General features: G+C 38.5%; 2 protein-coding genes across 5 annotated transcripts in view; one reads left to right on the top strand and one right to left on the bottom strand.

Moving 5' to 3' along the window:
• IQGAP2 (IQ motif containing GTPase activating protein 2) overlaps nt 1-14,250 on the bottom strand; it is a 121,320-nt gene that overhangs the window by 29,306 nt on the left and 77,764 nt on the right. For 3 of the 4 annotated variants that reach the window (XM_081929336.1, XM_081929338.1, XM_081929339.1), the window contains 8 exons: nt 13,106-13,284; nt 11,912-11,999; nt 11,265-11,428; nt 10,400-10,487; nt 8,116-8,279; nt 7,574-7,734; nt 7,174-7,298; nt 6,144-6,307 (listed from right to left, as the gene is read on the bottom strand). In XM_081929336.1, the coding sequence (XP_081785462.1) occupies nt 6,144-6,307; nt 7,174-7,298; nt 7,574-7,734; nt 8,116-8,279; nt 10,400-10,487; nt 11,265-11,428; nt 11,912-11,999; nt 13,106-13,284 (1,133 nt within the window). The remainder of the gene's footprint in view (nt 1-6,143; nt 6,308-7,173; nt 7,299-7,573; nt 7,735-8,115; nt 8,280-10,399; nt 10,488-11,264; nt 11,429-11,911; nt 12,000-13,105; nt 13,285-14,250) is intronic. The other variant, XM_081929337.1, reaches the window with a different exon arrangement.
• Nucleotides 8-5,000, top strand: F2RL2 (coagulation factor II thrombin receptor like 2). The gene is made up of 2 exons (XM_081929442.1): nt 8-1,504; nt 3,197-5,000. Exons 1-2 carry the CDS (start codon nt 1,441-1,443, stop codon nt 4,297-4,299), a joined length of 1,167 nt encoding a protein of 388 aa, XP_081785568.1. The 5' UTR covers nt 8-1,440; the 3' UTR covers nt 4,300-5,000.

Raw genomic sequence — 14,250 nt, 5'->3', positions numbered from 1 at the left:
CTGGAGAAGGGAGAAAAGGGCACTAAAATTAATACAGTTTCTTGGATCTTAATTTGTCCAGTGAAAAACCATGTTTACTAAACCTTTCTGAAATACTGCGACAAGGTATGAGTTTGTGAGTTCTGAAAGCTATGATGCCAGATGGGATGAAATGCCATGAAAAATGAAATGTTCTGTTTTGTTTCCCTGGGTGTACACACACTTAATATATCTTATTTTGAACATCATTATCCCATTTACTCTGCAGAGACAGCAGCACAGTATGTGTGCTCTTTGCTTGTGATACATTGTAGTCAGGATAATATCAGGTGGTATAGGGGAGTTTGCAGTGTTAAATACAGTACTTGGTTCTTGAAACTGGGAATGGAAGATCAGCTTCACATTTTCTAATTCTATTGCTAGACTGGAAACTTCACAAACTCTGGGTTGTTTGGTATGTTAATAATGTTCATTAACAGAGATGTGGGTTTAAAGTTTATTCCCAGAGAAAAACATTGAATGTATTAGACTTGCACAGGAAGATGACTCAGTGCCCATGAAAGAACGCTGGCTTGCAATCTCAAGATCTTTGCAATATGAAGGATGTGTGCGTGCAAACAAGTAAAAAGCCACATCATCCAACTATACCACTATGAACTTTATAACACACACACACAAAAATAAATCAGCTTAGGCTTTAAAATACAATCAGATTCCTATTGCATTTGGAAAATGAGGTTAACACATTTTTTAAAGCTAGATAACTTTTTGCCTTTACATAAAACAAAGCTCATTTCACCAAACTTCGGCTTCAGGAATTTGGTAAAAACTCACAACTGACATACAGGTCTGTCACCATCAAGTCTAGTTGGGACTTCAGAGGCTTATGCACAATGGAACTGGTAGTACTCATGGTGATTTTAATTATTATTATGATGGCTTAATCTGATATGTAAACCAGGCCATAGTTTATTAATAAACCAAATTATTTGTTTCAGCTAAAGTCTTGAGTCTGTGGTCTTTTATAACTGGTTATGCTTTATTCCCAGGCTTACTGGGTTGCTAAAATGCAAATTCAAGCCCAGATTAGGCCAGCAAGTTAACACCAAGTTTTCATCCTCTTAAATAATTGTTTCGGAAGTCCTAGAGACCGAACACCCCATTCCCCATTCTTCTCTCTACTTATGGTAGTTCAAGAGTTAACTTCACTCTTGTTAAATGAAGCTAATCTCTGTGTCAGCTCAAAGCTTAAGCAGCTTCGTCTGTTTCCACATTCTGGTGTGTCACACCCTTCTCCAAAGAACAAAACAGCAAGTTTCCTCAAAATCGCTAGTACATACAGGATGAGTTCAGTTCACAGATCTGACGCTCTAAGCATTTCTTTCCCTATAAGGAGGATTAAGCAGCAACGGAGAAGCTAAAATGCATATTTTTAAAAACTGAGTTTTGATTACTGCTACAATGACATCTATACTCTTATTAATAAGCGGACTGCTCTTCATATCCTCCTGCTCATCCCAGAAAGGTAAGAAGTTCACATTTGCGTTGGGTCTTGTTCTTTCGACAGAAACTGACCAAGTCAAAGTCATATCTGTATCTATCTTTTAATGGAGTATTAAAATCTCAAATGAGGCAGATTTCTATTTCAGAGATGGTATCTTCATGGGTAAAAAGAAGTATTTAATGCTCAAGTATCTTCATGGGAGAAAACAACCTATTTAATGCTTAATTTTCATTAGTAGTACTTGGCTGTAATGTATCACTGCCTTTGGTAATGTTCCCTATTATACATAGGCAATGGCAATCCATTGTGGAAACTTAACTTTTCATTATATGTTCTTTGGTTATTTGAAAATATATTAATGCATTTTCAAATAAATACACAAACAAAAGTTGTCTGAGTATTAACATAACTTCTATAAACAATGAAGTTCTGTATATATACAGTGGAAAACAAGTTTAGCATAACATAACGGGGATTAAGAACAAACAAAATACTTGATTACTACTTTATTTTGTCTGTTTCAAGTCTCTTCTCAGTCCTGCCTTCATATGTGAATAATTTCTCTTTTGACAGGATGATAAATGAAGGCTGCTTGCACAGTAAATGTTTTATTGGGAACTAGGATAATTTGTTTACTCAGTTATGAGAATCCAGAAAACAGCCCTGCAGCATTTCCTGTGTTGTCTAAGTCTTTAAAGACCTGCTTTATTGTAATTTCTCCAACTTTAAACATACACTGCAGTGTTGGGCTTTTCTAGCCTTGACAGGCAAAGTTCTTCTCACCTAATACAAAGAAAGATGGGACATGGTTTCACAGTTACTGCAGGAAAGATAGTGAAACTTGCCGGCCTCACATTAATTGGCACTCAAGCAGTTTAAGGTTGCAATCCCAAATTTTATTTACAAGGGGGAATAACTTACCTCTGGGATAGTAATTTAACTGTGGGATACAGAGCTCACCCCCAAGCACAGAAGTTAAAGTAACAAGCAGCCCATGAAAGCTAATTTTGTAGGTGAAGTTTTTGTGTGTGTGTGTGTGTGTGTGTGTGTGTGTGTGATACCAATCCTTAGATGGCAAAGAAAAGGTTTTTTGCTTCCCAAGCTGATTTCTGAGAGCCCTTTTCTTTCCCTAAAATTAGCAACATATTTGTATCATGTATTGCATTTATATACCACCTTTTTCTCCAGGGAGCTTAAGTTGATGCAATGGTTCCCCCCCCTTCATTTAATCCCCACAACAACCCTGTGAGGTAGGTTAGGGCTGAGAGGCAATGACTGGCACAAGGCCATGCTTGCTGGGTAACTGGCAATTTGAGCCCTGGACTCCCAGGTCCTAGTCTGACACCCATTGTATACCGTATTTTTTGCTCTATAAAACTCACTTTTTCCCTCCTAAAAAGTAAGGAGAAATGTGTGTGCATCTAATGGAGCAAATGCAGGCTGCGCAGCTATCACAGAAGCCAGAACAACAAGAGGGATTGCTGCTTTCACTGCGCAGCGATCCCTCTTGCTGTTCTGGCTTCTGAGATGCAGAATATTTTTTTTCCTTGTTTTCCTCCTCCAAAAACTAGGTGCGTCTTGTGGTCTGGTGCGTCTTATAGAGCGAAAAATACGGTATATCATATTCAGGGAAACACTGTTCATTCCACACACACACACACAATATTTGAGTATAAATTACTGCAACTACCCATTTTTCTTTTTAACTTTTAGACAGAGAATGTAACAACAGCAGCCTGGAATGTCAAGGTAACAAACTGCACCCCATCAGGACTTTCCATGGCGCTCCGCAAGGTGCTTATGAAAAGATACCTCATTCTGCCATGGAAGGCGCAACAAGGACCAATCACAACCAAGAAAACAACTGTTCTGTGAAGAGGTCCCACGTTTCAGTACTGAAAGTACGCAACACCACGTTGGAGTACCTTACCAGCCCTCTGAGTGTAAAGCTGATTCCAGCTCTATACATAGCTGTTGTTTTAATAGGAGTGCCTGCAAATGCCTTTGTACTATGGACACTGTTTTTCAGGCTCAGGTCGGCCCGGATTGCTATATTCTACACAAACTTAGCCATTTCGGATTTTCTCTTCTGCATCATGCTGCCGTTCAAAATTTCGTATCACCTCAGGGGCAACAACTGGATATTTGGAGAACCAATGTGTCGAATCATGACTGCCATCTTCTATGGCAATATGTATTGTTCCACACTCCTCCTCACCTGCATCAGTATCAGTCGTTATGTGGCCATTGTTTATCCATTTACTTACAGGAGTCTGCCCAAGCAGCCCTTAGCAACACTGGCATGTGGAGCAGTATGGACGGTCGTTTTCTTATACATGCTGCCTCTGATCATAGCAAAGCAAAGCTACAATCTGGATCAACTAAATATCTTTACCTGCCATGATGTCAGCAATACCTGCGAAACTCCATCCTCCTTCCAATACTATTACTTCATCTCGCTGGCAGTATTTGGATTTGTGATTCCGTTCTGTATTGTCATTTTTTGTTATGTTTCAATTATCAGAACACTCAAATCTTATGACCAGAAGTGGCTGTGGTACATCAAAATCAGCCTTCTCATCCTCAGCATTTTCGCTGTCTGCTACACACCCAGCAATGTCATACTGATCGTTCATCATGTGAATTACCATCGTAATTCTGCAGACAATTTGTATTTCTTTTACCTTATTGCTCTGTGCCTAAGCAGCCTGAACAGCTGCCTTGATCCATTCCTTTACTTCATGATGTCCAAAACCAAAGATAACACCAGCGTTTCTCTCACCATGGTCAAAATACCCCGGGATGAAAAGACGTGACACACTTCTGCTGTGATACTTGATGAAGTTGTATATACATCATTTGTTCATAAATTTACTATTTAAGATATCTATTTTTATAATGGCAAAACTGAATAAATTCAAACTATTTTAGGGTTGCAAGGTTTAACTGATATCGCTGAGGACAAAATTTAACTGTTGGGGATATACATTAAAGACACACATCTGTTTACTTTTTAAACCTATTTTGGTTCTATTACATTACCATAATTGGGAATGAAAAATATATCTATGGGCTTTCCCTCTAGCAATGAGCGCTAATTTAAATGTAAATTACTTTATAGTTCATTCACCATCTCAAAGAGACACCTATATGGAGGTTCTGGTATTATGTCATCTTATTCCAATTTAGCTAATTAAACGTTAATCTGCTGGTGCGCAGATTAATCAAACAAAATTATTCAACTTGTTGATCATCCCAGTGTTTCTCTTTCTAAAACAGAAAAGGCTAGCAACAGAACACAAACGCATTACTTTTCCTTAATCTCAAAATATGCCTTAATTTACATGCTACATTTTAGTTGTGTCGTTGCTACTCCCCTGTGGTCATTTCCTGCACTGCATTGCAGTGAACATTAAATTTATTGCCTAGAATAGTATGTTTATATAAAACAAGTCCCACTGCACTCGGTACAACTTAAATTTTGATTAAATTTTAGTTTTTATTCATTGGCATTTGATATTGGTTCCGTTAGTTTTTTAAGGCTAACAACTCACAAATGCATCCTTTTTTGAAATACCAATATTATTATTTTAAAAGCAACTTAAAAAAGCTTGTAAACATGACAACAGATAACAGATCTGCCCTCTTTTTCCTACATTGTAAAGTGGCTTCAGAACATTATGCAACTAGCAACACTGTTTCTTGCTCAACACTGCAGAGACGGTTTCTTTAGGAAATTCAACTTCTGGCTAAATAATAACCTTTGTAAACAGAACAAAACTCTGTTTAAATTAAGGCTACACATACTTAATATCATTTTAGGTATTCTGCTACATGGCAACCAAAGACATTTTGTGTGTGTGTGTGTGTGTGTGTGTGTGTGTGTGTGTGTAAGAGAGTGTTATGCAATTCTGAAAAAACTATATGCAGTTATCCTGTACTTCAGTCTTGCAATGAAGGGTGAACTGTGTTAGATTAGTCTAGTTTGCTGTGAAATATGGAGATGACTTGTGCTTGTGACGCAATCACTTCCAAAGGCCCTCTCCCTATGACTGTCTGGTGAGCTGTGGACAATGAAGCAAGAAGGGCGGTGGCCAGCATGCAAGTAGCAGGAGACTCACTGTCAGTCAGACAGAACATGAATAAGACCATGTTATTAAGCTAATCTCTGCAAGTGAGGACCATGAAGAATGAACTATTTTCCACCTTCATTGCATCTTGAAGTAGTGCCTGGCAAGTTGTTTAGGGCCTGCCTGTCACAAGCTAGCCCGCCTGGGGATGTGAAGGGAGATCTGAAGGCACACAAAAGCGTCTAAAATTCACTGTTATGGTTGCAACAATTGGAGGGCACTTTATGAAGGTGGCCCACAGACACAACTGATTCAGCATTGATGGATGAGTTTCAGTTACTGAGGCCCAAAACTTAATTTCTATTTTCAGCTTATTCAGGTAATGCAAAATAAGTGGATGAAGACCAACAAACTGAGGCTCAATCCATCCAAAATGGAGGTGTCATTAGTTGGTGCCTTATTTTGAACAGGGTTCCACACCCTCTGAATGAACACATTGACAGTTTGGGTACTCCTTGAGCTCTCTCTGCCAGGAATTACAGGAAGCTTTGACATTCGCAAAATATGAAAGACTTTGGAGTAAAAACTACCTGGCATTTGAGGGTTTTTGCATTCTTCAGAACATCCTGGTAATGGTGTGCATTTGCTTCTTTCACACCATGAAGTTTTGCTGTAGGGAGTAGCAGTGCTTCTACTGTTTTCGTAGGATCTCCCTGATCAATGGCTTCATTGATGTGTCCAATTGCTACAATCCCTACACAAGAACAAATGAAAAGTGTACAGAGTGTGCATAAAAAATTGCAACAACTAAGATCATACAAAAGGATTTGGCTTTTAACATGATTTCCTGAAAACCCTTATGTTTCAGAACAACCTGTTGAATAAAGCAACTGGCAACTAGCTGAGCATGCTGAAGCAGCTTTTCCTATGCAACTTATTAGTAATATAGGAGTAGAGGTGGGTAGCCTACTTTGAGGAAGGCCAGTTAGAGCCCCCTGCTTCTCCATACGTTCACAGAGCATTCTATTAACCATCTGACTTCTGCACCTTGGTAATGGCCTTGGTAACAGACAAGGCACACTGAGGCTGCACAGAGGCGGTGGATATCACTGTAGTTCATATAGCCACTGGTCAGCATAGATGTTCAAGGCCTTTGTAAAGGCATAGTATAGGCTGTTGTTGATTAAGAGAAAGAGACCCATTAAATCCCATTGGAAGTGCTCCTAGTCTGGTACGATTTCTTTTTGGGTATATGGAAGACATGCTTGCTCTCTAATCTCATGCAATCTGTCTGTTCCTTGAACTGCAGTTATCCAAAGAGGCTTGGGAGGAGGGCTGAAGATAGATGTTTCTGATTTCAGTGGTCAATGTGGGTTACTCCAAAAGCCTTAAACCGAAAAATCTTTAGTGGGCAACTCTTTGTTGATCAACCATGCTGAAAGTTAGGCATCTCTCAGCAACTCAGAATTGTTTTGAAATGGTGGAATGAATGAATGAATGAATGAATGAATGAATGAATGTCATTCAAGAAAGAGATGATTTATAGATAACCACTACTAAACTGCACTGGACTGGATTAAATTTGTAGGCCAAACCTAGAGGGAACAACAAATCACTTACTGTCATTTTCTTCTTGAATTTGTGAATTAACCATATCAATTGCATTCTGAATATCATTCCAGCTTAAATATTCTTGTCCTTGAGATGACGCTTCTAATTTAATAGACATCAAGGTATCAACATAACTGTAAAAAAGAGAATTAGAATCTTATCACAATATGCAATTAAAATCTTATGCATTTAAGAGTTGTTCTGGCCTAATGTATACACTTTACTATAGTTAAAAGACTAGCTGAATGCATAGTTTTACACACCTATCAATGGGTGGAAGCAAACAGAACATGCACCTCTCCTCACAAATACATGCAGCAGTTTGCAATCAGCTAGCATTCCTGTAATTTCCTACACAGTAAGCATTCAGTAATATGAAAGCAGCCCTGTCTAGAATGGAAGCTTTTACCGCTGCAAGTTCTCGTCTTCCAGGTTATTAAAGCCAACACATGGGTTGCTGAGATGAGTCTTTGCCGCTGCTACATCCTTGCTTTCCAAAGCCTGGTTTAGCAGCACCACCGCTGATAGCATTTCAACAGCAATAGAAAGTTCATCATGAGCCAAGTATTTCTGAAAAGAATATATTCTGATCAGCCAAGAAATAAAGCAGCTAGCAACAAGTTAAAAAGGAACTATAGCTTAAATTCAGTTTTTTAAGATTTTTGAATGGTTAGAAAAGTCTACTCTTAAGTAACTGTTGAGGGAAGGATTATTAACTAGCACATGACCTCATTGCAACTCAGTCACATTAAGTCATGGGAGAATTTTATTGATCTACATCAATAAGACACTAAGGAAAACCAATGCTTTGTCAGCCATATTCCATGCACTACACTACTGCTCTCTTTTTCTTCTTTGCTTTTGCCATTCTCTCCTTCCATTCTTCCCCCTCTTCTACTTCCCTTTTCCTATTAAGATATTAAAGTACGCAATCAACTGATTCCGTCTTACCGCAGCATTCTGTTGCTGAAGATTGAAGAGTTCAGTCTGATAGACATTAGCAGCAGATGGGTAAACATCACACAACTGAGCCTCGGGTTTCATTAGAGCAGCAATTGTCTTACTGGGGTCACAGTTACGAATTGCAGCGTTGATGCTGTCAACTGCTATAAGTTCTAGGGGCAAGAGGGAAAACGACATCAGAAGTCCCCACACATCTGCTTTGTTTAATACTGTGTACCTTATATTCCTAGTGATACCACTGCCCAAGAAAGCCTGCTCAGACCAGTTTTGCAACTCAAGGGGAACTTCACTCCAGACCACGAGTAGAAATGTCAACTTACTGAGGAGAAAAAACCTGCAAAGAAAGTGTGCTCAGAATAGTGCAAATGTTTAATTTATGCTTGATATTTAATTTACATGCCTTGTTTGAATGACTTTTTTTGGGGGGGGGTGTTAATTTTAAAAAGATTCCAGTGACTGGTAAAAGCACAGCACTTTGAGTGAATTGGCAGATATGATTATAAAGGAAGGGGAGATGTGCCCACACTGAACCGAGACATATTTCTTTCCACCTTTCTTTCAAATGAAAGAAAAGAAAATCTTATTATGATTTTGCCAGGTATTAAGGCCAGACTAGAAATCCCTGATACTACAAAACTGTTCAGATGCACCTATGTACACAGGCCTGTTGTTGAAAGAAAATGGAAAGCAATTTAGAGGCTGAGGTTCTACCTGTTTACAGGCTTTCCCATGCACACAAGGATGGGCTGGAACAGGGCACCTGCCCTTAAGTCTAATGGGCAGCAGTAAGTCTAATACTGCAATGAAGTATATGACATATGCATAACTTTTCAGGGCCTTTTCAGTGGTGCGTTCCCAACTCTTGAATATCTTCCCAAGAAGGTACAATTGATGCCAACAGGACATGCTTTTCAGCACCAGGTTACAGCATTTTTTATTTTCTCAGGCATTTTTCAAGGGTTGTGTAAAAGGTTTTGAATTATTTGGGGCAAGAATATCTGGGTTCGCTGTTATCTGAGCTGTTGCCTTGCCGAACCTGCAGCTGCACTGGCACAAAATGACTGGACTGGAATTCTGTAATGCCTGTTGTAAATACCTGAAGTGAATATACCCAAGGATGTATCTAAACTAGAATAATTGAACTTTACTACCTTGATAACAGATTTAACAAGTAAGCTCAAGAATTGGTCAAAACTAACATTTCTTAAAGTTGGGTAGAGTTTCTATAACAAGTATTACTGTGATATTACTGTGCCTTCTTTACTTATTCAGAGTTTTACTTATACAAAGCATACCCATCTCTTTCATGTTAATAATCTACTAAACTGTATTCATGCAAACAAGAGGCATTGGCTACCTCAAGAAAGAAGGGGATATAGTGATAACTAACCTGAAGTGGTATAAAGACTCTGCTCACTTACACAATCTCTTTTTGATTTTACAAGGCTCAGACCAGGTCCAATAGTTAACATTGGTGGATGACAGAAGTCAAGACTTTATGAGTTTACTCCCTTATCAAAATGGACAACAAGACACAAGAAGACATCATCTGCCCAGCTAGATTATATGGAATTAACCCCTGTATTCAATTAACAGAATAATTTTCTTTTGAATAAACACTTTATGAAGAATGCAAGTACTCCACATAGTGAAGCAATACACTTTTTTAAAATTGCCCAAGTTGGAAGAAACCCCAAACAGAGATCCCTATACATATCCCAACTGAAATAAAAAATGCACTGTCCCATTTTCTGTGAATGCATAGCAAGCAAAGGACGATTAGTCTGTTGAATTAAAATGAAATGATACAGAGCGAAAAGAAGACTTAAGCCACAGAAAGCATGAGATGAAAATGAATTTCAAGCTTAATACTCCCAAAGATGAAGGAGAATTCTAAAACTTCAGGAATACAAGAAAAGCAACAGATAGAAATGCACCTGCAAATTTAGAACCCCCTTAACTTAAGAACCAATTGTGAATGTGTGAGGTTTTAAAATTCTTGTTCGTGCACACAAAATATGTGAGCCAGGCATAAGCAAATTCCATTTGAAAGACCAGACAGTGTACTTAATACATTGACTGAATAACTGTGACAAGAGTAAGAATGCCATCTTAGAAGAGAATATTAATGACTCAGTAATGATGACACCTCCAAAAAAGTGACAAAATAAAACTTGAAGAAACCATGATTGTAGTAATTGCCGTAGTTGTCCAGCCTTAAGGTTAACCATGTGATGAAGATACAAGAGACAATTAAGAACAATTTACTCACTAAATTTACGAGAGTCTGCTTCCTCATTGGCAACACTAACTTCGTTCTGTATCTCACTTTTGTCGAACATAATTGGAACCCCCGCTATCTAACGTATTAGGGGAAAAAAGATTTTCATTATATATTTCTAAATCAAAAGAAAAACGAGTAATCTGTACAACGACTCATTCTGAACTGGTGTGTTAGTTTTCTATGGAATGGGAAGTTTTATCTCCTCCAAGTGCTTTCATTAAGCAAAATTTCACAAATATTTCTTCGAAAAGTCAGCTCTGTGGGCTTCCACAGACTTTTTGTTTTTTTCAAATTAGGATTGAATATTTTTTTTTCTGTTATAGCTGAAAAAGCACATGGTGCGTTGCCATTGTGTGTTTGTGTGAGTGTGTGTGCATTTGAAAGCTTCTCTCTGCTATTCATAAGAGAGCCACAGGTAATGTTAAAATTGTATAATAATAATAATTTATTATTTATACCCCGCCCATCTGGCTGGGTTTCCCCAGCCACTCTGGGCAGCTTCCAACAAAACACTAAAATACAATAACCTATTAAACATTAAAAGCTTCCCTAAACAGGGCTGCCTTTAGATGTCTTCTAAAAGTTTGGTAGTTATTTTTCTCTTTGACATTTGGTGGGAGGACGTTCCACAGGGCAGGTGCCACTACCGAGAAGGCCCTCTGCCTGGTTCCCTGTAACTTGGCTTCTCGCAGAAAGGGAACTGCCAGAAGGCCCTTGGAGCTGGACCTCAGTGTCCGGGCAGAACGATGGAGGTGGAGACGCTCCTTCAGGTATACTGGACCAAGGCCGTATTTTAAAATTAAAGAGGTTAAGGCAAACTTAGGTGTCACACTTAGGTGTTACATTCAGTTACCTGCATCCTCTGCTCTTTAGAGTCAATTAACTGTGCTAGATACCATGAGGAATTTTGCGGCAGAACTTCAAGCAGGCTCAGTGCAGAGTTCGTCAAGCCTGCCATCAGTGCCCCTTCATCTTGCCTGTCAATAGCCTTGTTCACTTGGGTTAAAGCCACGTGAACTGAAAGGAAAACAATGCTTACAGACAGCAGAATATTTTGAACGAGTTTCATTCTCAAAGCCCTCTCTCACACCATTTCCCAATGAAACACACATCAAAGTGTGCCGGACACCTCAGAACTAAAACTTTCTTAATTCTAAGGACCCGGGGCTACAATGCAGCTTGTAAGAGGGGGTCAAAATTTACAGTATTTTGCAGCTAGCAGAAGAGAGAGAAAAGCAGATAAAAGTAGTTATGCATCAATCATCAAGTCTGCTGTTATTAAGAATGCAAAGGCCAAGGAAGCGTATCCTCACTCAAGTTTGTAATACAATAGCAAGCCACGTTCCAGAGAATTGCATGTTACTGAAGATGCACTAATATATGTAAGATTTAAAAATGAAAAGAACTGTGAAATAAAATTAAATATTCTGATATTTCCCACTGGAATTAAAGCCAAATACACAACTCTTAAAGTTTTGGGACTCTGGGAAGATTACTCACTGTTGACCTTATTGATGTTTCCCTGTATCTCAGCTTGTGTTAGCAGCTCTTCATACACATCTCTTTCCTCCTCCAAAATTGAGCCATTCTGAAAGCAACAATACTGTTACTGAACAAAGGACAATGTCCACTCCTGATTTCAAGGTGTAAACACACAGAAATTTCACTATGGAAAGTAAATTTCACTGTGGGTTGGGGGACTTGTAAGGGCCATTATTGATACAAAATGAAACTGTGCAACAGCAGCTAAATTAGAAATCCCTCTTTAAAATATAGCAATATCACCAGCATGAGAAAAATGAGTGCTGTATGCCTTTACTTTCTAAGAATTTACAAGCTTTAGTATGCTTACCCACCAATTGTTTATAAACAGTAGTCACTCAGAATGCGAGTAGGAATTGTATGTGGGTTGAACAAAGACCTAAGGAGGAAGAATGCATCACCCCAAACTTGGCACAACTGTTTCTTTTTTAAATTCCAGGCTCTATGTGCTTAAATAAACTGAAGGAGAGGGAGAAACATGAGTCACAGTCCAGCTCCCTTGCCAGAACCAGGAATTGTATTCCAAAGTCATCCATGTCTAATTACTTCCTAATGACCTGGATATGACCTCAAAAGGTCACTCAACTATTCCCCCTCTTGCATTCTCAATGTTTATTAACCTTCATTTGTTAGGAATTTCAATGGCATTATTGTCACAAGATGACATGAATTGAAGAGGAGCACTGCATGAACAAATGCTTTGCTAGTAACAAGCCAATTTGTCACTGCAAGGTTTTACAAGCCTGGAGTTTTAGTACTGTCATATAAATGCATAAGGGTATTTTAACTGTTCAGTAGTAACTCACATTCCACTGAAACAAGTATAATAAAACTCTGCATTCTAAGTGGCTTATATATTGGTTTTTAGAACCAGAACATTTTGACACATATTCTGAAATGATGTTCTGTCAGTCACAGAGGGTCCAAATAAATATAGTATTTCCTAGGTTATTATGAGCAGATGGAACATACACAACTCATTATTACATGGCCACGAGTACCTTCAAGGTATCTGCCATTGTGTGCTATTTGGTTTGATTTATGGAGTATTGGTGCTTAATCATGCACCATGCTATTTTATGTAAATAAAACTAACTGAAATTGAATTGATATCCAGTTTTAAAAGAGTATTAGAATATTCCATTAGAGTACCTTCAGTCTTGCATTCTCTTCTTTTCTCTTTTTAGCTTCTGATAGTTCCTTCTGATACGCATGGGCAAGATTATCGTCCACATTAACTAACATAGCATTGGGATTTTTCAGTGTTTTGATAGTTTGATCTGCTACTCCTTTCTCAATAGCTTCATTAATTGCAATTACTGCAGCATGCACTGAAAAAAGTAAGAGTCCAGCATTTAAAAATAGGAAATGATTGCCAGAATTAAAATTAAATCTGAGTTTGCCTAATCTTCAGGAATTCCCAATGCTTTTAAGCCAAGGGCACATCTGGAAATCTAAGAAATTGACATAGCATCACAAAATATCCATTTCAGCAGAGGAAAACTGGTGATGCTAAGAAGACCCCTTGCAGGCAAAACACCTATAGGTACAACACCCCCCGAAAAGAGCTAGCAAACCAGATAGCTTCTGCCAAATAGCCTCACTTAGAAATAAATAAATAAAGATTATTAGGGGCATGGAGTCACGGAGCACTGTGGCATCCAAGGGAGTCACATCGGTGACCCCAGACAATTAGAATGAATCATCATTTTAAAAAAAATTAAAAGCATTGTCATTATCACATTTTTTACACACCTACGTACAACTATAAATATACATGGTACAGCTTTCTACAGGAGAGCCACTGAGCAGAAAGTAAAGCACTGTAAAAACCAGTGCTCTTTTGTTGGCAACATCCTTAATTTCAATTTAGCATACCTTCAACTAAGGCTAGGTACACATTAGTGGCTTAAAACACAGTGAAGTTGTGAACTTGCATCTGCATGTTGCTGCTCACACTAGAAAGAGTGCAGGGGGATGTTTTCACCCCTGCACATTAGCTGCTTGGTTTCCCCATACCTGAAACCGCCTCCCCAACTCCCATTCATGAAGCTGTCATCTGCAAATGCACACACAAAGGCTGTCGCAATGTACACACCTCACTTTAAATGTGAAGTTTTCAAAACAGCTGGAAGCTGGTTTGAGGGAAAACAAATAAAACAGCAGTATTTCTCAAGATACTCCAGGACAGATATGGGTTATGGCTAACGTCATCCCCACACAGCTTCAAACACCACACTGAATGATAACATGTACACATAGCTTAAGTCTACTTTGGATTCTGGCCAAAATACAAT

The sequence above is a fragment of the Podarcis melisellensis genome, assembly GCF_964234715.1.
Source record: "Podarcis melisellensis genome assembly, chromosome: 11".
Lineage (NCBI taxonomy): Eukaryota > Metazoa > Chordata > Lepidosauria > Squamata > Lacertidae > Podarcis > Podarcis melisellensis.
This window is presented reverse-complemented; position numbering and strand designations above follow the sequence as displayed.

What these genes read in the sequence shown, in the direction of transcription:
- F2RL2 (XM_081929442.1), top strand. Translation starts at nt 1,441, where the DNA reads ATGACATCTATACTCTTATTAATAAGCGGACTGCTCTTCATATCCTCC. An exon ending in CTCCTGCTCATCCCAGAAAG is followed by an intron (nt 1,505 to 3,196) that starts GTAAGAAGTTCA and finishes TTTAACTTTTAG; the next exon opens with ACAGAGAATGTAACAACAGC.